The sequence below is a fragment of the Teleopsis dalmanni genome, chromosome X (assembly GCF_002237135.1).
Source record: "Teleopsis dalmanni isolate 2A chromosome X, ASM223713v2, whole genome shotgun sequence".
NCBI classification, from domain to species: domain Eukaryota; kingdom Metazoa; phylum Arthropoda; class Insecta; order Diptera; family Diopsidae; genus Teleopsis; species Teleopsis dalmanni.
The window spans coordinates 90642366-90664866 of record NC_051848.1 but is presented as its reverse complement, the minus strand read 5'-3'; the positions used below and the strand labels follow the sequence as shown (position 1 = coordinate 90664866).

At 33.2% G+C, this 22501-nt stretch overlaps 1 protein-coding gene across 4 annotated transcripts in view; it reads left to right on the top strand.

Moving 5' to 3' along the window:
• LOC119687166 (ATP-binding cassette sub-family C member Sur) overlaps window positions 1–22501 on the top strand; it is a 151291-nt gene that overhangs the window by 43538 nt on the left and 85252 nt on the right. For all 4 annotated transcript variants that reach the window (XM_038101381.1, XM_038101380.1, XM_038101382.1 and 1 more), the window contains exon 6: window positions 19079–19182. In XM_038101381.1, coding sequence (XP_037957309.1) covers window positions 19079–19182 — 104 coding nt within the window. The remainder of the gene's footprint in view (window positions 1–19078; window positions 19183–22501) is intronic.

Below are 22501 nucleotides of genomic sequence, written 5' to 3'. Positions count from 1 at the left end.
TTAATGACTGCGAAATCGATTAAGTCTGGTATTTTTCGATTGTCTGATGGCCAGTATGTTGGGTGGCCTGAGGACACAACATCAAGGCTGTTGCCAAGTGCTGCATACAGTTGACGACCTCTTGGAGATATTAGTCTAGAACCCCAAAAGGTGTGTTTAGCATTGAAATCCCTAGCAACTAGAATGTTAGGACCGAGATCAGTAAAAAATTTCCGGAATTGATCAGAAGTAATAGCAAATTTGGGCGGGCAATAGATTGCTGAGACGACAGTTTTAGATAGACCAGAAATTACACAAATTGATGTAGCTTGTAGGTATTTCAAACAATGCTTTTGAATTTCATAATGTTGTATTGTGTTTCTAACAAGTACTCCAGAACCGCCACATGCTTTACCATCTGGATGTTTAGTGTCATAAAACTTATGTCCAGAAACTCGAAAACAGTTTTTGAAGGTTAAATGTGTTTCAGATATAAGCAGTATATCGATATTGTTACTCACCAGAAATCTAGTTACTTCCAGTACATGTTGGGTTAAGCCGTTTGCATTCCAATGGCATATTGTGATTGCATTCATTTGGGTTTTACCAACTCAGCAATCAAACTTTGGTTTTGTATCATGCTTTGCATCAAGCTATTCATCATATTTTGCATGAAGTCCATGAAGTGTTAAATTTTTTGGGTAAAACTTGCGAGCATTGCTTCAAAGCCTGGAACAACAGTGGAGCTATTGGTAAGAAGTGGAATTTGTTTAGTGGGATTTGCGTACGTCATTTGCTGCATTGGTGGAGCTGGTGGTTGCAATGTAGGACCAGTGTTCTGTGGAAGGGGCGGGAAATGAGATGTTGTGAAGTTTGGCAGATTAAGCTGTGGGGTGCGCTGTCTTTGGGCAACGTTTAATTTTAGTCTTAGAGCAGTGAAAACTGGACATCCTCTGTAGTTTGCTGTGTGGCTATCACCGCAGTTTGAGCATTTTCTAACTGCTGGGTTTTCTTTGCTTTCAGGACATTTATCTGAGCTATGGATTTTGGCACAAATAACACAAACTTTAGCAAGTTGGTGTGTCCATATTCCTGGCAGTTGAAGCACTGTACTGGAAAATTACGCTTGTGTGGTTCCTCTATAGTAATTTTTCTGTTTAAAAGAAAGCGAAGCAAATAAATAGGATGGACTTCGCCACTTTTCAACTTGTTTGTGTCTGGATACAGCTCAACTTTGTACATTGGTTGCGGTTTACGGTCTCTATTTAAGATATTAAATATACTTTTTGCTGCGAAGTTTTTTTCTTTAAGTGCATCGTGAATTTCTTTAATATTAACTCCTGCCTCTATGCCTTTTATGACCACTATTAGTCCTTTACTACTTTTTAATTGATACGTATAAAATTGTTTCGATTTTTCTAATTCAGCAATTACTTTACGAAACTGATCTTCACTTGAAACTTGTACCTTGGTTTCATTAATCATGCCCTTTTTAATAGGTACAACAAAGAAGTTTTTTTTACCTATTAAATTTGAAAGTGAATTAACTAAATCACTAGAGTTTTTTTCTCTTACATAGATAGGCGGTGGTTTAACAATTTTATCTTTGATCTCTTCTATGTTTTCGCTTTCATCATTCAGTGCTTTGAATCTGTTGTTATAATTATTGTTGTTAACTTTTTGAATTTTGTCACGATTGTTTGCGTTTTTTTGTGGGCTAAGTTTTCGCTTAACTATTTCAGTATATCGTTCAATTCCTGTTTGTACTTTGATTGGTTTATTTGGAAGTCCGACATTTTTTCCGGAGTTAGGCGTTTTACATTGAACACTCCAGGGTTGAGGTGATAGAGATGGTACAGAAGTCAATGAATGTGGACACAATTTCGATTTTTGTTCCTGTTGTTGCTGACTTTGTAAAGTTTGCTTTTGTGTTTTATGTTGCTGCTCTTGCTGTTGTTGTATTTCTTGCTCTTGATTAAGTTGTTGTAGGCCTCCACCTTTCGGTGGAGTACGATCAACCGGCATTATAATCAATCAAAACGTTTAAAAAAGAATAAATAAAAAATAAAAAATCTGTATATTTAATTAAAAGTATTTTTTTTTTTTTTTTATTCTGTCAATATAATTTATACAATTACACTTTGCAGTAATATTTTGTGTGATTGATTTGAACTTCTTTTTGATTTATATATAAGAATTTATTAATTGTATTTATTTAGCATAAGTTAACAAGTTAACTACTCAATTTACACAATTACACGATATTGTGAGATGCAATTTGTACAGTTTTTTTTTCTATTTCGAACACTTTTCTTGTTTTTTATTTTAAGCTTTAGAGCTTTATCTGCTGTCTCTATCAGCTGTTTTTAAAAGTGTGTGAATTTAATGCAAATAAATATATTCAAAAAAAACAAAACAAATTTGCAAATAAATTCACTTTTTTGCATATCAACAATATAAATATATTAATAATTTAAATTTTGACGTTGTCTGGCACTAATATTTTTATAAATTTTGTAAGGAGTCACTATCTCGATTTATTGCGATAAAAATTTTAAATTATTTTGCACGTTTTGCACTTGAAAAATATCAAAAATACGCAGTGATATTATTTTGCGCGCGCACTACACTGATATATGTACTTTTATGAATAACACAAAGTAATTTAAAAAAAGTTCAAGCGGTTAATTGTTCTTAAATATATATATTGTCTTCATTATATTCACTACACATATGCTCATTCTCTTTACAATCATCAATATAACATATTTTTTGAGGAACAGCCGTCAAACCACCAGCCAATGTGTTCCAATATTTCTATTCTCTGGTTTCCAAGTCACAGAGATACTGCAGGCAACTGGAAATCAGAACAGGTTTCCAAACATCATTACAATTCCACATTTGCATCAAGTATAAAGTATTTGGCCAAATGGACAAATATAGTGAACAATATGGTGAATTATTCCACTTACCACCAATCAGTCAACTTTCTTATATTAAAATTATTTATCAATCAATCTTACCGTACATTGTATAATGTGCATTATCTTAGTTTTTTTTTTTTTTGTTTTCCAAAACGTATACAATTATTTATTGTATCTTCTCTTACAATGAGACCAACAAATAAGTTTTGAAATCTTATCGCTAATTATATAGCGAATGACATCCTCAGGGACCTCAAGATTGATCCGATCAAAAAATACATAAAGTATAGAGCTCTGAAATTATTTATGAAGACTGACCGACTTACCAACACCGCGTTATCGAATCTCAGAATAGTTACAGGCTCCTCGTAGAGGTATGCAGATCTGAGGTCCATTATTGTTTAGTCTGATGAAGTGATAAACAATAATCCAGTTAAGGCGTAGAGAGGGGTTATGAAGAAACCTCGCAGTTAATAGAGAGTAAAAGTGCTCAAGTGCACTGACTCAACTAGCTTCAACATAATAATATTATAAAATAAAATAAGTAAACCTTACATTACGTTGCAGTGGGTTCACTTTCACTGGAATGAATGTTAGGTGGTTTATTTAGAAAACAATTGGACATAATCAGATCACTAAGAAAAGAGTGAGTGTTTACACTTGTAAATGCTAAATTTTAATTAATGGCTGAACGGTCAGCTCTTTTTAGACGGGAAGTAGTGCATAGGAGTGCGAGATTCCTAGTTAAGGGGTTAACATGTTTTGTAAGCCTTTTATTATATTTTTTTCTTATGGTATATTGTTAAATTCAGCTTTAACAGAGGAAATTTCCATATTGGTTTTGTGATGCTCCTAAACAAGAGTACTTTATAGGGAAGATATGTTATTAATGAGTCAATGCAACTTGGAGGCTTGGAGCTTCATCTACATTTTTTTTGGCTTCAATATGCTTGCGCCAAGTTAGTCGTCTGTCTAGTTGAATACCTAAGTATATCATATTATCTGCTTGTGGTATGGGAATGTTATTTAGTAAAATTATTGGAGAGGTACTCCGATTTAAGCAAAAGATTACGTGTCTACATTTTAGTTAATTAATTTTAATTCGCCATTGTGACAACCATTTCTATACTAAAAATAAGTGAGATAGAAATCGGTTTGAAGCTTGCACGGAATTTTTGCTTTGGCATAAAATTGCCGTATTATTAGCAAACGTTGTGGTGACTTACACACAACTACTTATCGGGATATCAGATGTGTAAAGTACATACAAGATAGGACCAAGAACACTTCCTTGTGGAACGCCAGCTTCTATTGGGAAATTATTAGAAGTATATGATTTACTTTTCACTTTAAAGATTCTGTTATGCAGATACGATCCTAAAACTGAGTGGACATTTACAGGTAATAAACAGCTTATCTTGTATATGAGCCCATTATTCCATACTTTGTCAAATGCTTGTTTACATCGAGGAGTACCGTGGAATATTATTCTCGGAACTCAAATCCGTGTCTTATTTCGTTCGTTATATGATTCACTTGCTCAATAGTTCCATGTTTTTTCTTAAAACCAAACTGGTGGGAGGGTATTAGGTTTTGACCGTCAAGGAATGGTGTCAGCTTTAAAAGCGTGGGATCTTTACCTGATTCATGAATTATAATAATCATGTTTGTTTTCCACTCCGTTGGGTAAAAGCCAAATTTAATAACGGCATTAAAAAGTCTTGTGATTAAATTTATGACCGAAAGGGGGAAGTTTTATATGGTGACGGGTGATACATTATCATATCCCGATTGGAACGATTGTTTTAGGTAATCATCAAAAATGTTAGATTTATCTTCTTTCTTTTCAGTTTCTGAGGGAATTTCTTATTGGAGAATCTGGTTCTATGGGGGAATAATCCTTTGCTAGCATTCCATATGGATGAATGATTTTTGTCATTTGGACATAGGTTTTGAATATAATTATATTGCATGACTTTGGTTCCCTATTTAATGCAGTTCTTAGTCTCCGTTGGGCATCCTTGAATAAGATTTTTGCTGAAACGGACCTACATTTTTGGTATTCGCGCCTTAACTTACGTTTTTGTAAAACAAGATTCGCTATGTCGTTATTTGAAAGTTTTTTATTGGTTATGTAAATTTTATTGTCTTTAGGGGTATAGTTTTCTGCTGCAGAAAATAGCATTGAGTTTAACACCGAGATTGCATCCTCAATATGAGACTCTTACTTTTTTTGTAGTTTTTGTGTACGTGTGAACTAATGCACTTTTTACATTTGAGCCAGTTTGTTCTAGGACTTGTAAGGCTATAGAAATAGTCATGTAATTGAGGACCATCAAGTAAGCAAAATGTAACTGGACAAGGATCAGAAGACAAATCGCAGCTTGTGTATGTTGAGATATGGTTTTTGCTTATGGCTTTGATCTCGGTGAAGTCTATTAGGTCTGGTATTTTATTACTATCTGCAGGTCAATATGTTGACTGCCCAGGAGAGATTACGTCTAGTCCATTTCTTCTATTTAAATAGAATTGTAAAACTGTTTACCTTTTGAATCACAACCATTTCCGTGCACTCCAATATGTGTGCTTGGCGTTGTAGTCTCCTTCTGCAAGAAATCTGTCACCTAGAGTTTAAAAGTAATCTGTAAATTGGATCTCAGCAATGTTGTTACAAGGGGGGTAGTAAACTGCCGATAGCGTTAAATTTTTTTCTTTATGCTTAAGGCATATTGATGTGTCTAGGTTATAGTTATGGGCATATATACCTAGAAAATTTTGCTTTAGACGCTTTCGTACCAAAACACCTGTACCACCATGTACTTTGCCATCTGAGTGATTGGTTTTCTAGAATAAATAACCAGGAATAGAAAAGAAATTTTTGTTTGTTAGATGTGTTTTTGAGCAAATCATTACATCCACACTTTTGCGGGTTTGCATTCCATATACAAATTTTTAAAGTACTCATTTATTAGACAAAAACATTTGCATTAATTGGCTTGGCATTTTAACTATCTCATTAAGAGTAGTTTGCATGATTGACATAAATTGAGTTAAGCTCTGGGTGAGAGTGGAGATCATCATTTCCAAACTATTACTTTCAACTAGAGGGGTTTGTTGTTTGCCAGATTTAACGACATTAGCATATGAAACACCTGGTGTAACAGGCTTAGAAGTTAAAGGTTGGGGTACTTCAACAAATTTGATGGGATTATTTCTTGTAAAATTACGCAACGTTTCGTTCTGCAGAGTTTAGTTGTGCTTTAGTTCTCTCTAAATAAGATAGCCTCTGTAATTTGCGATTTTTTTATCTCATTCCGAAGTACGGTAAAGCCACATGCTACGCACACTGTTCGAGTGCAATATGACTTAGTGTGGCTAATTCTGCGGTGAAGTAAGTATTACAGGTTGTAGATGGAATAGCTCTCATTTTTTTCAAGTTTAGAAGCTTCTGGGTGAAGTTCAACATTAAACATGCGTTATGGGATTTTGTCTTTATTAACAATATTTATAACGGCTTTAGCGCTAAAGCCTTTTTCACTTAGGACATTTGTGATCTCGATGGGTTCTACATCTGACTCAATACCTTTAATAACGACAACAAGGCCCTTGTTAATCTTCTGTTGACATGTGTAGTAATTTTTCTTGCTGTCATCGAAATGTTTAGTAATGACCCTGAAATTATTTTCAGTGTCAATTTGGATCTGGTTTTTGTGTATATTGCCCCTGGTCAAAGATACAATATGAAAAATGTCGTTACCAATCAGACGTGTAACAAGAGTATTTGACCTGTGTTCCCGCAGGTAGATTGGAGCGGGTTTAAACTTTTTGGTAGTAGGCTGATTAGTTTCCTCAATAGATTCAGGTAGTTCAGCAAATCTATTACCAGAAAGTATGTTTGTTGGTGCACTATTTTAGTCCGTTTTATTTATTTTAGCACCTCTTAAATTGCCTTTTTGAGGAATAAGTCTTCGTTTAATATTGACAAAGCGTCTATGCCTGTTTGGATTTTAATTTTATTTATTGGACTCGCTAAGTCTGAAAATGCAAACTATGCTGCTAAAGACATAATGTTCGGTGAGCTTTTATCAGTTTGTTAAGTTTTCAGGGGCAATGTGTTTGATGCGTCTATTACTTGTTGGAAATGATACCAATTTGCACATCTGCCCTGTCACTTTCCGGCATTCATCAGAAGGCAAATATCTATTTTAAAATCTCCCTTAGATAAACTTCTGTCAAACATAACTTGTGCAGGCATTAAAGATATTAAAATAGGGGTACCAAGTTCTTCAAAGCACTTATCATGCATTAATCACTGCAGTACTGTAATGGATATACTTCTTGTCAGATGGGCTCTTAGATGGACTTACCTTCTACACGATATTACCTTGCTATATAAGTGCAACACCAATGATTAATAAAGCTAAGATTAATGGTGAGCCACACGTAATTAACGGGATTTTATTTAAAAAAGCTCCACAAAAAGGGAAGTATACATGATGAACCGTGGGTCCAACACCACAAGTAATCATTGTAGTGTGTCCTAACAAATTATTTTAAGATCAATTTATGTTATAGAAATTATGTTAAGAAAAGTTTGTAAGAAAGTTATATTAAGTAAGTTATATTTAAGAAATTTTGTTAAGAAAGTTATGTTAATGAATTATGTTAAGGAAGTTATGTTGATCAAAATAATTGTATTATAGCGATATTAAAAGTTGTAAGAATATTGAACATAACCAGAACAAATTCAAATAAAATTATCAGTTGGAATCTACCTTTTGACTTTGACGAAGAGCAATATTTTGCTCCTAAACAGAAATTACTAAAACAAGAATATCCTGATCTCCAGCGCGAATTTTACCTTTTGATATTCTGCTCATCAGCGGACATCAAACCAGAATATCTTGCTCTCCAGTTAGAATTTTACCATTTAATATTCTGTTCATCAGTAGAAATCAAACAAGAATATCTTACTCTTCCGCGATAGTTCTATTTTATTGATATTCTGCTCATTAGCGGAAATCTCAATATATACAAAGCATGGAAAACGTTATATGGCGATTTTTAAACCTAAAATTTTTTGATATGGATAATTTCAGCAAATCATGGAAAAGATGCTTACAAGTTGCGTTAAATTTCAACGAAGCCTTAAAAACCCAAATCGACTAAGGAGTATAGGCCAGACAACAGTAAGAAAGAAGCCGATTCATTTTTTTTTCGAATTAATTTTCAAAGAAAGAATCAATTAAACAAAAGTAGACATAAGTCAAAGAAATTGCATGTTAGTTATGCAAATAATATGTTAAATACAAATATAGTTAAATTTAGAATAAGAAATAGTAATAATTTTGTAACATCGTTAATCGATATACCTTCTGCTCATAAAGTATTCCGGATTATGTTGGTACACCCTTTCTTAACATATGGTACAAATTTGAGCGCCATCTGTCAATTAGTCTGTTTACAGCAGCTGTTAATGTGAGACTACCTCAAGTGTATTTAGCGATTTTTACTATGGGGAATTCTTGTTGTACGCGGTTTTTTGACCAAAGACGGCACCACTGTCATCGCTCAGGCACCATATTCGCCAGATCTGGATCCGTGCGACTTTTTCCTGTTCCCGAAATTCAAATTGCCCCTTCATAGTAAGCGTTTTGAGTCGATTGAATCGGTAAAAGAGAATTCGCCGAATGAACTAAAAGTCATACCTGCACGGGCCTACGAGCATATTTTGAAGAAGATAATATAAATTTGGAATAAAATTTAAATTTGTGTATTTTATTTACAAAATCCGGGTACTTTTTGAGCTGGAGGTAGGGTAGGCGCAGACATTTTTGTAATAAAAACAACAAACAAAATTAAGTAAACCAAGATAAAATATATTATTATTATTTTATAATATATAAAATACATTATAATCATAAAAAGTTATAAATTAGAAATAAACATGGTACCAGCTCCCAACGGAACAGACCATCGCAACCATAGTTTATCTTTTGTGTGCCGACAGTCCTTAACCGAACAGAAGACATTCCATCTTTTAAATTAAAGCCAAAATGTTAGCCGTTGAGGATCTCTTCATTTTGGAAGGCGAAAGTTTTTCTCAACCCAGTGGCCTCCTCCTGGCCCAGATGAAGACTGGGAAATCACAGAGAATGTGGCTGGAAGTGTAGTTTGCTTTTAGGCAGAATCGACAATCTATCTTTTGTCGACTCTCGTTATCACCATTTTGTTAAGGTGATAACGCAGTCCATGGTGACTCATCACACATCTCACCAGCAACCTTAACTATCTTCTGCTGAATAAGGATATCTTACCTTACCTTACTGAAGGAATGAACCAGCACTGTTGTAAACCAACTAAATTTACAATATGGCTCCGGTTTACAGATTCTGTACTCGCAATATTGTCCGCAGACTCATTACCACTGACTCCTATGTGGTTAGGTATCCAGCAGAGCATCACTTGCTGGCTGCTGTAGCGTGCAATAGCAGTCTAACAGAAGCTTTCAAGGAAACTTCCAGGAGGATAATGCTTTGATTGCTGCTTGACTACCAGAGTAAATACAGGTACGGACGTCTTTCAACCCATTATTAATATTGATATGAGCACAGACCCTGTTGGCGTGAACATCCGCTGGGAAGATACCCAGCGCAAGAGAAATTCTTGTGTTAAGACCAAATATCCCTGCACTAACTTTTTTAGTTTTTGAACCGTCAGTGTACCATGAAATCACTTTTGGTTCTAACCCAGGAGTGCCATTTTCTCAGTCCAATCGATCAGGAATGAGGATTTCGAATTTTCTGCCGAAGCGAAGATAGAAGTTTGATTGTCGTTACTTCCATGCATATTGATAACAGGATGTAGCCTAGCTGCACTCAAAGCTGCTATCTTTTTAATAAAGAGATGCAGAGATGTAAGCTCCACTATGTATTCCAGTGCTGTTGTGGGACAAGAACGAATAGTTCTCGTCATCGCGATATGTGCGAGTCTTTGCAGTTTATTGCATTTGAATATTGCAACATTTTGTTGAGTTTTGTTCCACCAAACTAATATATATTTGAGCAACATAAAAGACCGTTGTTGTCTACGGTTTGTAACAGACTCAATTTATTATATATTATATATTATACAGACTAGTGTTCTTATGTCTACCTTAATTCTACACTAAGAGAAAGAGATTGAGTGGGAGAGATTACTTACATACATATCATCTCCTCCACACTTTTATTTACAACAATCTATAAGTCTTCCATTATAGCCTATGTAGTTTTAATTACTTTTAATTTGATGAATTTAATTCAAAATTTAGTTTTAATTTTAATTAATTTTTAAAATAATTTTAATCATTTCTTTTCTATATTCAAATAATTATAATTATAATTTAGTTTTAATTTTAATTAATTTTTAAAATAATTTTAATAATTTCTTTTCCAAATTCAAATAATTATCTAATTTCAAAAAATATTAATTAATTTATTTCCTTCAGTTATAGTTTGCTCGTCTTCCTTTATTACGTCGCTCAGAACGTCTCAACCCCAGTCGTTCATTTTCAGTATCCACACCTTGTTCTGTGTCATAGTCGTTAGCGAATGGTTTTGCTGTATCAACAACCTCAGTATTTGAAACTTCTTTATAAGTTAGGTCTTCATTTACATACGTATGGACCCTAGGATTAAAAGTTACAGTTTTTCCTTTATATTTTTTCATTTGGTTGATATGCGCAACCCTGAATACACCATTTATGGATATTAAATATCTAATTCGACTTAGTTTTTTAACCACCTTTGCATGAACCCATTTAATATAATTATTTGCAATATTTTTGTACAATACCGTTTCATTGGGTTTGAAGTTTATGAGTTTACTATAATTCAGCTTTCCATTTTCAAACTTACTCAATGCTTTATCTTCTCCTCCATTTTGAAACTTATCAATTTCCAATTTATTTGTATTTTCTTTTTTCCTAAAATTTTTCTTGATTTTTGGATTTATATTATCTAATAGAGTTTTTGGTTTAAATTTAAAAATTATATCTGCTGGTGACATCCTTGTTGTCGTTGTTGGAGTAGTACGATAGCTCAAAAGAAAATTATTTATTTTAAAATCCCAAGATCTACATTTAATTTTAGGATCCAACAAATACTTTCTTAAAGCGTTTTTTACAGTTTGTACTCCTCTTTCCGCAGTGCCATTCGATTGCGGATGATATGGTGGCGATTTTAAACATTCGATATTGTTATTAATGCAAAATTCTATAAACGCCTTTGAACTAAATGGTGGACCATTGTCCGTCACAATTTTCTTCGGTAGCCCGAAAATAGCAAAAGTAGATCTTAACGCTTCTATGACTGTAATAGCGTCAGTTTTGCGCAAAATTTTAGCTTCAAGCCATTTCGAATAAGTGTCAACAATTACTAAAATATTCAAATTTTGAAATTTACAAAAATCAGCGTGAATACGTTCAAACGGAGCACTTGTTACTTCCCAGTTGGTAAAAATTTGTTTCGACGGTTTTTGATTCATACAACATGCTTCACATGACCCGACGAACTCCTCAATTGCAGCATCTATACCCGGCCACCTAACATATGTCCTAGCAACAGCTTTCATGCGGACGATTCCGATATGACCACTATGTAACAGTTCTAATGTTTTCGGTCTCAATGACTCTGGAATTACAATCCTTTCACCATAAAAAACACACTTATCTTCAGTTGCTAACGATATTCGAATTTTAAAGTATTTTTTTAAATTATTATCAATTTTTTCTGGCCACCCATTCTTAACATATTTGTACGTTTTTAATAGTGCCACATCTTTCGACATTTCATTTTTGATGTCGTCAATCTTAATTGGAAGGTCGTCTATAAGGTTAAAAATATTAATACTATCGTCATCTTCATTTGTATCTTCTTGCAGAGGTAAACGAGAAAGCGCGTCCGCATGTCCCATTTGCGATCCCTTCTTGTACTTAATTGAGTAATCATACATTGATAAAAAAACAGCATATCGCTGTAACCGGTTCGCTGCTACCGATGGTAGATCTTTTTTAATTGAAAAAATTTCTCGCAATCGCTGATGGTCACTTTCAATGGTAAACGGTAACCCAAAAATATAATTGTGAAATTTCTTCACTGCAAAAACTATCGCTAAAGCCTCGCGATGAAGTTGAGAGTAATTCTTTTCAACCGGAGACAACGTACTAGATACGAATTGAACTGGACGTTCTTCACCGTCAATAATATGTGACAGAACGCCTCCCAAGCCATAAGGACTTGCATCGCACGAAATAATTATTGGTTTTTGTGGATCATAATGTGTTAAAACGCCAATATTCGCAATAAGTTGTTTTGATTTTTCGAATATATTTTGATGTTTTTCATTCCATATCCACGTTACATTGTTTTTAGTTAGCTCATGTAATGACGATACTTCCGCCGATAAATTAGGTATTAAATGATTATAATAATTAACCATACCCAAATACGATTTTAGTTCTGATTTATTTGTAGGCGCCGGGGCATCTAAAACTGCTTTGACTTTTTCTCTTGATGGCAATATTCCATTTTGATTAATTACGTAACCTAAATACGTTAATTCCTTTTTAAAAAATTGGCATTTTTCATAATTAATTTTTACGTTTGCCTCTAATAGTCTGTCTAAAGTTGCTTTTAAATTTTCTTCACATTCTTTCATGTTTGCTCCCCCAATTAGAAGATCATCGAAATATGAATGCACTTTATTCAATCACTTTAAAATTTCACTTATAATTTTTGAAAAAATTTGTGGTGCCGTTTTTAACCCATACACCATTCTAGTGTACCTATATAATCCAACATGTGTATTCACAGTTAAAAATTCTTGTGATCTTTCGGACACCTTGACTTGCAAATATGCTCCCGTCAAGTCTATTTTACAAAAGTATTTCCACCCAGACAAATTTGCCAAAATGTCGTCAATTCGCGGAATAACGTGATGCTCATTTTCTACAAATCGATTAATTGTTCTTCTGCAGTTCACACATAATCTTATGCTACCATCACCTTTATTTACTACAACTATGGGACTCGCCCATTTACTTCTGGTTGTTGGCACCATAACCCCTTCTGCACATAATCTCTGGATTTCCTCCTCTACTTTTTGTCGTACGCCAAACGGAACTGAATGCGCTTTACTGAAAATTGGATAAGCATTATCATTAAGGTCTATTTCTGCCTCATAACCAATAATTGTTGAATTGTTGTCTTTACTAAATAATTGTTTATATTTTGTAAAATCGACTTCACAGTTTTCTTTTACTAAATTGACCAACTTTGATTCTATAAAATTTTTACGCCAATTAGGTACCAACCTATCAAGCCAATTTCTACCCAACAGAATCTTAAATGCATGCGCTGAGTCTACAACAACCATATTAAGCTCATAACATTTTCCACCGAATTTTACGCGCACTTCAACCTGACCAACCACCGCAATGTTTTGACCTGTCAGGACTTTAATATTTCTTACCATCGGTTCTATTTTTATATGTTTAAATAATTTATTATAGTCAGAAATATGGCAAACAGAAACACACGCGCCGGAATCAATTTCCACATTCAATTTGTTTTGTTCAATTTCAATTGACCATTCTAAAGGTTCTGATTTTTCGTTTCGTAAATTGCACAAATAATTTACCGTATTCAACTAAATAATTAACATTACGTTGGTTTTTCTGGTCCCACTTTGTTGCTCTATTTTGATATTCCCGTTTCACATTTTTATTTTCATTATTTTTGTACCAGCAATTTTTCTGTATATGCCCTGGCTTCTTACAATGATAACAAATGTACTTATTTTTTTCAACGCTTTTATACCTGCGCTTACTTTTGTCTCTAAAAGCTTTGTCTAATTGTTCCCTTTGATTTACTCTGCCACGTTGATTATCGCTGATCTGTTTTACGCTGTTGGACCTCATTTGCTCTATACTATTATTCGTCATGTCCGACGACAATGCTAGCTCACAAGCTCGCTCAAAGCTTTTAAGGTTTACTTCATTTAGTAGTCTGTTCTGAATACTGCAATTATTTAACCCACAAACAAATTTGATAAGGAGAGCTTTATCGAGAAATTCTCCAAAATCGCACTCTCGTGCAAGCTGCTTCAATTCGACAATATAATCTGCAATAGTTTCACCAGTATGTTGGTCTCTTTTAAAAAAATTGATAGCACTCAAAAATTATGTTTTTTGTTGGTGCAAAGTGGGCTTTTAATTTTGCCACTATTTCTTCATATTTGAAGTCTATTTCACTTTTCGGTGCTAGCACGCTGGTCAAGGTCTTATAAAGGTCAGCGCCTCCAAGACTTATCAGAAAGGACGTCTTACTTTCGTCTTTTTCAATTTTATTTAAATTCAACAAATGACCTATACGATTAATATACAATGAAAAATCCTCACCCATTACATAATTTTCTATCGATCCAATTAATGCCACTGCCGCATTTGCCATACTGTCAGTCTCTTTTTTCACAGCTTCAGGTCTATTTTCCAAATCAATCTTTCCTTCAAGATTCATCAATTTTGTTTCCACTTATTAAATATTATAATAAATATTTTTACTTTTTCGCTTTCTTTTTCACTTTTTCCTCGTCGCCAATTAATATATATTTGAGCAACATAAAAGACCGTTGTTGTCTACGGTTTGTAACAGACTCAATTTATTATATATTATATATTATACAGACTAGTGTTCTTATGTCTACCTTAATTCTACACTAAGAGAAAGAGATTGAGTGGGAGAGATTACTTACATACATATCACAAACAAGAGCTAAATAGGATACAATGGGTGTAACCATTGTGCGGTAGAGTCACGATAGAATTTCGGGACTTAAGTAATAGGTTTTACCATAAGAGTTTACCATTTACCATTGTAATGAACCTTACCGGCGAGGTTTCGTTCGCCGGATCTTCTCGACGTATAACAATTTAAAAACCGGGCTATTTTTAGTTTTATTAATTTATTGTCTATTTCTATTTTTATAATACATTTCTTTACAATATTTATATTTAATACTTATTTACTATCAAAATTATAATTTTTAAAATAATTCCTGAAATAGGAAAACTCGATTAGTATTAGGAAGGGTATCCAACGTTACCGACTGGGCTATGTTGGTAGACTGAGAATCAAAGTTACCGACAAGACTACGTTGCTTGTAAACAGCGTTACCGAGTGGGCTACGCTGGTAGGTTGGGAATCAACGTTACCGACAAGGCTATGTTGCTTGGAATTAGAGTTACCGACTTGGCTACGCTGGTAGGTTGGGAATCAATGTTACCGACGTTGCTTGTAAACAGCGTTACCGAGTGGGGTACGCTGGTAGGTTGGGAATCAACGTTACCGACAAGGCTATGTTGCTTGGAATTAGAGTTACCGACTTGGCTACGTTGGTAGATTGGGAATCAATGTTACCGACGTTGCTTGAAATCAGCGTTACCGACTGGGCTACGCTGGTAGGTTGAGAATCAACGTTACCGATAAGGCTACGTTGCTTGGAATTAATGTTTTATAAATTTCTTAGTTACCTTGTCTCTGTTGTGTTGCGAATGAATCCATAATGCTGAAAGAAGAAGCAAATTTAATCAGTAAACTTGAAGGGTTAAATATAACACACAATTTTCATTTAATGAATGAATCAGTTAACATATAACTGACGGCATTATATGGAGAGATTTTCTTATAAATTACAACTGTAAAGTAGATTTTAAAACATACGTTCTAAATATACAAACTTTAGAATCGCAAGAAGATATTTTTATGTATCTGAATAAACCTTCAATAACGACAATATTAATTTCAGAATGTTTCGAATTAATTGCTCTAACGAATATGAATATGAATAAAAATGCTTTATCTGGAATTATGGTAAACGCTGAAAAATTGATACATATGGTACCAAAAGAGGTAAATGTCCTAACAGGAGCAGATGCAAAATAAAATAATTTAATGCCAACAATTAAGATAATATTATAGCTAGTGAAATAAGGAAACAAAAAGATATTGATTCCATAAAGTGAAGCCCGATCATCTTCATATTAAGCAACCGACATCTGTTTCAGATATAAGACGTCTAAAGAAGTTAAAATGTATGAAAAATAATAATTATTTATATTATTAATGATTTTAAAATAAAAATACCAGACAATGAAATTCTTGTATTATTTAATGATGTTTCTCTACCAGACTTAAAATTGGTTTTGAAGAAGTTACGAGTAATATGCTTTGCAAAAGTACATGAAATTGAAAAATTAGCATTACAAAAAGATGATAATATTTTTAAAATAATAAAGGTCGACCAATTCAAAAAAAAAAAAAAATATTCATAATCCAATTCAAATTGTTAGCAAAGATGAATAATTAAAGAAGAAAATGGAAGAAAATCATAATACAAAGGTAGTAGGACATACAGGACACATTAGAAGATGTGTAGTAAAGTTAAAACAAAAATATATTTGGAAAAATCTTTCTAAAATGACAAAAACTTTAAATAATATATATATACTAGATAACCCGACAAACGTTGTTTTGCCTTATAAATTATTTCTAGTTTCTAGATAAATTCTAGTGTAGACAAAAAGTAACTTATTTATTATAAGTGTGTAAGTATGTTGTATATGCATGAAATAGGCATGGAGCGCTATGAACGAAAAGGAAAATAAAAATAACAAACGCCAAACAATATTATTTTTAAGTTATTATAGTTTATTTATTAAATTATTAATTTAAAATCAATAGATTTGTATGATACCAAGTTCCCTGGCAACAACTGTTGTATCTTCAAATTTAAATTGTCTTGGATTGACTGTAAATAATAATAATGATAATTGGCCAGTAACATTAACCAACAACAGTCGAAGATAAAAGCACTCAGTGTGTCTTGGATTAACTATAAATAAGCGTTCGATTTAAATAAATTGAGACATGCATAAACTGGTGAAACTTGCTTGCGGGGCATCCATTTTTTTTTGAGCCCATGTGAAATAGCGTGGTACTTGTGAATAGAGTAATGTTCTTGCAAAGGCACCAAAATCATCCGTACTATTACACAATTAAAAAAATGCAATGAGTGTAGATTTAGGTGGATTTGTACCACGATCAATCACTGTCTCGTTCGTGAAAAAAATACGCTGACCGTTTTCAAGATGAACGGCTACCTGAACAGCTGCTGGATCCCGTTCATGAATTAGAAAACCGAAGATACGCCAAGCAGCTTCATTGGAGCTGATGTACCGACCAATTTGGTAGAGCGTAATTTCACCGTTTTTGTTCATTGGAGGAGCATTTATATTAGTATTTTCTACTCTAAACACAGCCATATCACTGCCTTTATGGACATACTTATATATTTGATGCTCTTCACAGAACTGCAAAACTCAACATTAATAATGAGCATTGTATGTTTAGCTTAGCAGAGGCGAATACGGCACCACCCGCCATTGTCCCCCATTATCGGGATTTCTTCGACGATATATTGGATATCCGTCGGTATTTGTTATAGTATCATTAGTGAAAGCTTTAGATTTCAATTTTTAGTACATTTTCCATCTGCCATGCAAGGCGAAGACGAAGAACGAAGTGTATGTAAATGCTCGATGTACTTGTTGGCGTAGTTACATAAAATATTAAGAAAAAAATTTTTCTTTTTCAAAAATATAAACAAAATTTATGTCAAAAATAAAAAAATTTTTTGTTAAAGCAATAAGGATATTTTTGCTAGGTTGGGACTCCCTAATCACTTTAGCGGTATGAAAAATAGATAGTAGCCGATTCTCAGACCTACTGAATACGCATATAAAATTTGGTAAAAATCGGTAAAGCCGTTTCGGAGGAGTACGGTAACTAACATTGTGACAATGTTAATTTTATATATAAGATATATAAATAAAATTATATAAATAATATATATATATATAAATATATATATATATATATAAATAATTGCAAAATTTGTAATAAAGTTAAAATAACAAAATATGCAAAAGAAAGCATGTGTGGAACAGATGGTGTGGACACCATCTACATCGTTTGAAATGGTAGCTATGGAGACCGTGGGACCACTTAGACTATCTATATGATTTCGATACAATACAATGTGAATTAACAAATGTAGAAAAAATTCCAGTACAGTCGCTAAATGGTAAAAGAATTCATACTCATATATGGATGTTTTTCAATCTTAAAAACATATAAAGGCATGGAATTTATAAATGGACTATTGCAGCAAATATGTAAAGAACTAAATATAGAAAAGTGAAATTCAACACTATAAAATCGTGAAACATGGGAACAGTAGAACGAAATCATAAAGGGAAATCTTGATACATTCAAAATAAAAAAGAACATTATAACATGATTTTTTGAAACACGTCACATAAATAAAGTTGCCTTTATGCAATAAGCATAGAAAGTACATAAGATCTAAATATTACTAAGTGCTTGTTTGACAGGTTTTAGTTGTCATGTAGATAACTACCAGATATAACTAAATCTATAAGATAGTAAAAAGTAAATATTTTAATACAGCTTTTCTCTGTAAGAGAATGCTCTCTGTCGTTTATTCAATAAAAAATGTCTTTATTGTCTTAGTTGCAGTTGCCAAAATCAATCTAAGTCTCAGCTATGCTCTTAGTTAACAAGTGTGAGAGAAAGCTTTTTAAAGTATAAAAAAACGTTACAAGAATTGTTAAGAAACTTTATAATAAGCATAAAGATATCTATATAATTCAGTTATATATATTATATAAAAACACTACTAGTTGCTAATTTGATATAAGTTTACCAATATAATACTAGTCAATTTAATAATTAGTGGCATTCACGATCGAGATTAAGAACCAGAAAGAAAGTATAGCATGAAGGTTTTTTGTTCTTGTACATAAAATGTTATTCAGTAACTAAACTGATTAAAACTGCACAGATCGTTACTAACTTTTATGTCTACTATCAAATGCAGCCACGTAGTAGGTCCACGTAGTATATCATGCGTTATGTTCAATGCATATAAGAATGCATATAATATATTCCTATTATTCAACTAAAAAGATAATAAAAGAAAAGTATGATTATATGAGATACATATATATGAATATATTTATAGTTTTTTAATAAATTTCTTTTGTTTCCCAATAGGTTCCGCTGACGTTGGTACCATTACAAATTTGATGTCTGAGGACACATTAAACATAATGTCCTTCTTCTGGATAGTACACTACGTATGGGCAATTCCTCTTAAGGTCTGTATGCACGCTGATTCCATTTCTTTGCTTTACTAAATTTATGGCCATTTAACAAAGATTTATGCTACTTACTGGCAATTTTTGCTGTGATTTGCTCTTAACGGAGTTAAGGAAGTGCCGTTATGGTTGTTCTAAATTTAAGCAAAATTGAACTGTTCTCCAATAATAAGTTTAGTTGAATAATATGTCTTGATTTTATTTATTTATTTACTAAGATTTATGTATAACAATTTATATGTTATAAATTTTAAATTACATTTAAATTTATTTGAATTTCCAATGGAATCTATGCACTTTTTTCAAATTTAAGTGCTGATATTAAAATCGGGGACTTTGTTTTGTTTTGCAAGAACTGCAATAAATTATGGAAGAGTTTTTTATTTTCACAAATTAATATGTAGATTGGTATTAAATTTTGTTCAATAAATATGCCAACCTTGTGAGTACCAATTTTGTGGCCTGTAACCCTATTGAGTTGTATCTGAAAAGTAAATAAAATACAAATACGAAGCGCTTGCCGGCAGATATTAAGTTGACAACAAGTACTCGCACACATTACTAGGCCATGTCCATTGCCTTGTCCAGCATTATTAATTTGTATTTAATGATACTCCATTTGAGTTGCATTTCATATGGATCACCTTTGGTGCTGTGTCGTGTTGTATTGGACTATGGCAGGCTTGGGGCATTGTTGGGAACTGTTCGTTTAAAATGACTACACTTTTGATATTCTACAGAATGCTTTCGGCTAGGCATTTGAAAATAAACAAAACGTACGAGCGAGTGCCATAAGGAGGTTTGTGAAGACATGTACTCGATAGCTGTCTATTAGGACAGCAAAGCATGGCGAAAGTCAGATATGTACACACAAGCTGGCGCTGAATGTGCATAAATTGTATTAATTAACACATACGCAGCACACAATTTGTGTCAAATGATTTGAAACGTTTCCGCTTTGATTGCGAAAGCATTGGTTCCTCACAGAAAGGATATAAATATGCCCTAAATGTGCTCAAGGTCAAATAATGGAAGAGGTGTTGCAGATATTAATTGATGTTCGTGGAAATATGTTAATAAACCATGGCAACAGCATGACAAAGACATTAATTGAATGCAAAAGTAACACGAGAGGAGATTAATTAAATACTGAAAAGTTCTAAATGAGTTCCTTTTTATGTTTTTCGCGTTAAGTTTTATTGTTTCAAAAATAAAAATAACTTGGTTGCTTCTAGTGTTTGCACTATTGTATCCATCGTCAAAGAAAAGCATATATAAGCTGTATTTTGAAGTAAGCAGATCTTTTTAAAAACATGTACCTAAAGTGATGCCATCTGCTAAAAACCCTTCCTTTCAATTTTTTCTTTTTAATTGGAAAAATCAGAAATCACACGCTACTAGATCCGAGGAATGTGGTGTTCGGGGAATTTCTTAAATCCCTAAAAGCGCAATGAAGTTGTTTTTTTTCAGCAGTGTCAGCTGTCACCTCATCCTTATGCAGAAAGTATCGACGCAGTTCCATTTTTTCGGATTATCTAACATATTTTCGAAAACTTTACTACAGATTGTAGTATACTATTTGGCTATTTACTTTTAATGTAAATAATAGTCACAATTTTTCCTCTGGTGAAATAAATTCACATTATAAACTTTTGTTGTTGAATTCTGTTGGCTGACTTTAACAGGTTGATTAGCATCTTTCGTGCTCCATACTATCGAGTGCTGTTTTGTAATGAGTCGTAATTGTTGAATCAGGAATAATTTTATATTTATTGTGGAGCTGCACCTTATTGAAAAAAAGTTTCAGTTAAAATTTGAGAAACCTTTCGTGCTAAACCTTTAACATTCCCTTTAATGTTACGCCAAAATTGGTAAAGAACGGTAAATCGTATTTGGTGCTGCATCGGCGAAGTAGTTTGTACCGTCTTTTTGATAATAAGTTTGCATTTTCTTGTTTCCCTTTTGATTTCTTGCTGTGAACATTCAACTAAAATATCACAATCCTATGCTATGACACGCGGCAGCCACTGGCCAGTGATGCTCTGCTGGGTGCCTGATCACGCAGTAATTAATGGTGATGAGTCTGCGGACAATCTTGCGAGGACAGAATCTGTCATTTAACTTTGTGGACCGGAGCCATATTGTGAATTAAGTTAGTTTACAACCAGGTTTGTGATTGGAAAGTGGTTTTCAACCGAAAGAAGACGCTACTGGCGCAGCAATTCAAGTAACCATCAGGTTAAAGTGCTGGTTCATCCCTACAGTTACGGTAAGGTATCCTTATTCAGCAGAACAGAGTTAAGGTTGCTGGTGGGATGTTTGATGGGTCATCACGGATTGCGTTATCACTTTAATCAAATGGGTCTGTCCGAAGAGATAGATTCCAGACGAGACTTCCAGTCACATTCTCTGTATTTGTCCAGCTTTGATCTGGGCCCACTGGGTTTAGAATTACTTTCACCTTCTGACATTAGAAGATCTTCAATGGCAAATATTTTAGCTTTCATTTGAAAGGCGGAATGTTTTCTGTTCGGTTAGGGTCTGTAGCACCACAAACAATCAACTATGGTCGCGGTGCTGCGCTCCATTACGTACCCTGTTTGTATCTTATCAAAAATGTGTTCACTCATATAGGCAATGTGTGTGGTTTTTACCATTTAACATTTTGCAAGTACATTTCTGAAAGAATTTCTAATTACGTTCGCTTTAAAACTCATCTTGGTCATGTCGCTGTAATAATTATACGTAATATATTGAATATATTGAATATTATGTCTGAAAAATCGCGAGTGATTTCGAGATACAATCAATCAATTTCAATTAGTCTGGAAAAGGATTTTGTTGCTTGGATTTTTTTGCTGAATAACTTTCCTTGAAAATATGTATATTGTACTTAAAGTTAATTGAACGGATTTAACATATAATATACTATATACAATATATGCTAATATGGTTCTTCGTTGAATGACAAAAATTAAGACAAATTTGTGAAGGCATGCTATAAAATTTGTCTAATGTTGTTTTACATCCCGTAGGTAAATCATAACCAGAACATATTGTACTAAAAATTATGTTCTGCATTACCCAGATCGAACATTGAACATATTTGATATTTGAAAGTACCTATGTCGAAAGTTTTAGACTTTGAGCCCCAACTATACCATAAATACCATTATATTCATTTTGTGTGTCCAAAAGTAAATGTTAATAAAACACACTCACGGTTTTAATAAAATTTTTATTTTAATATATATTATTTGAATCTTGCCACTAGTTGTGAATCACATTATTCAAATATTCTCCATGGCATCTCTAACAG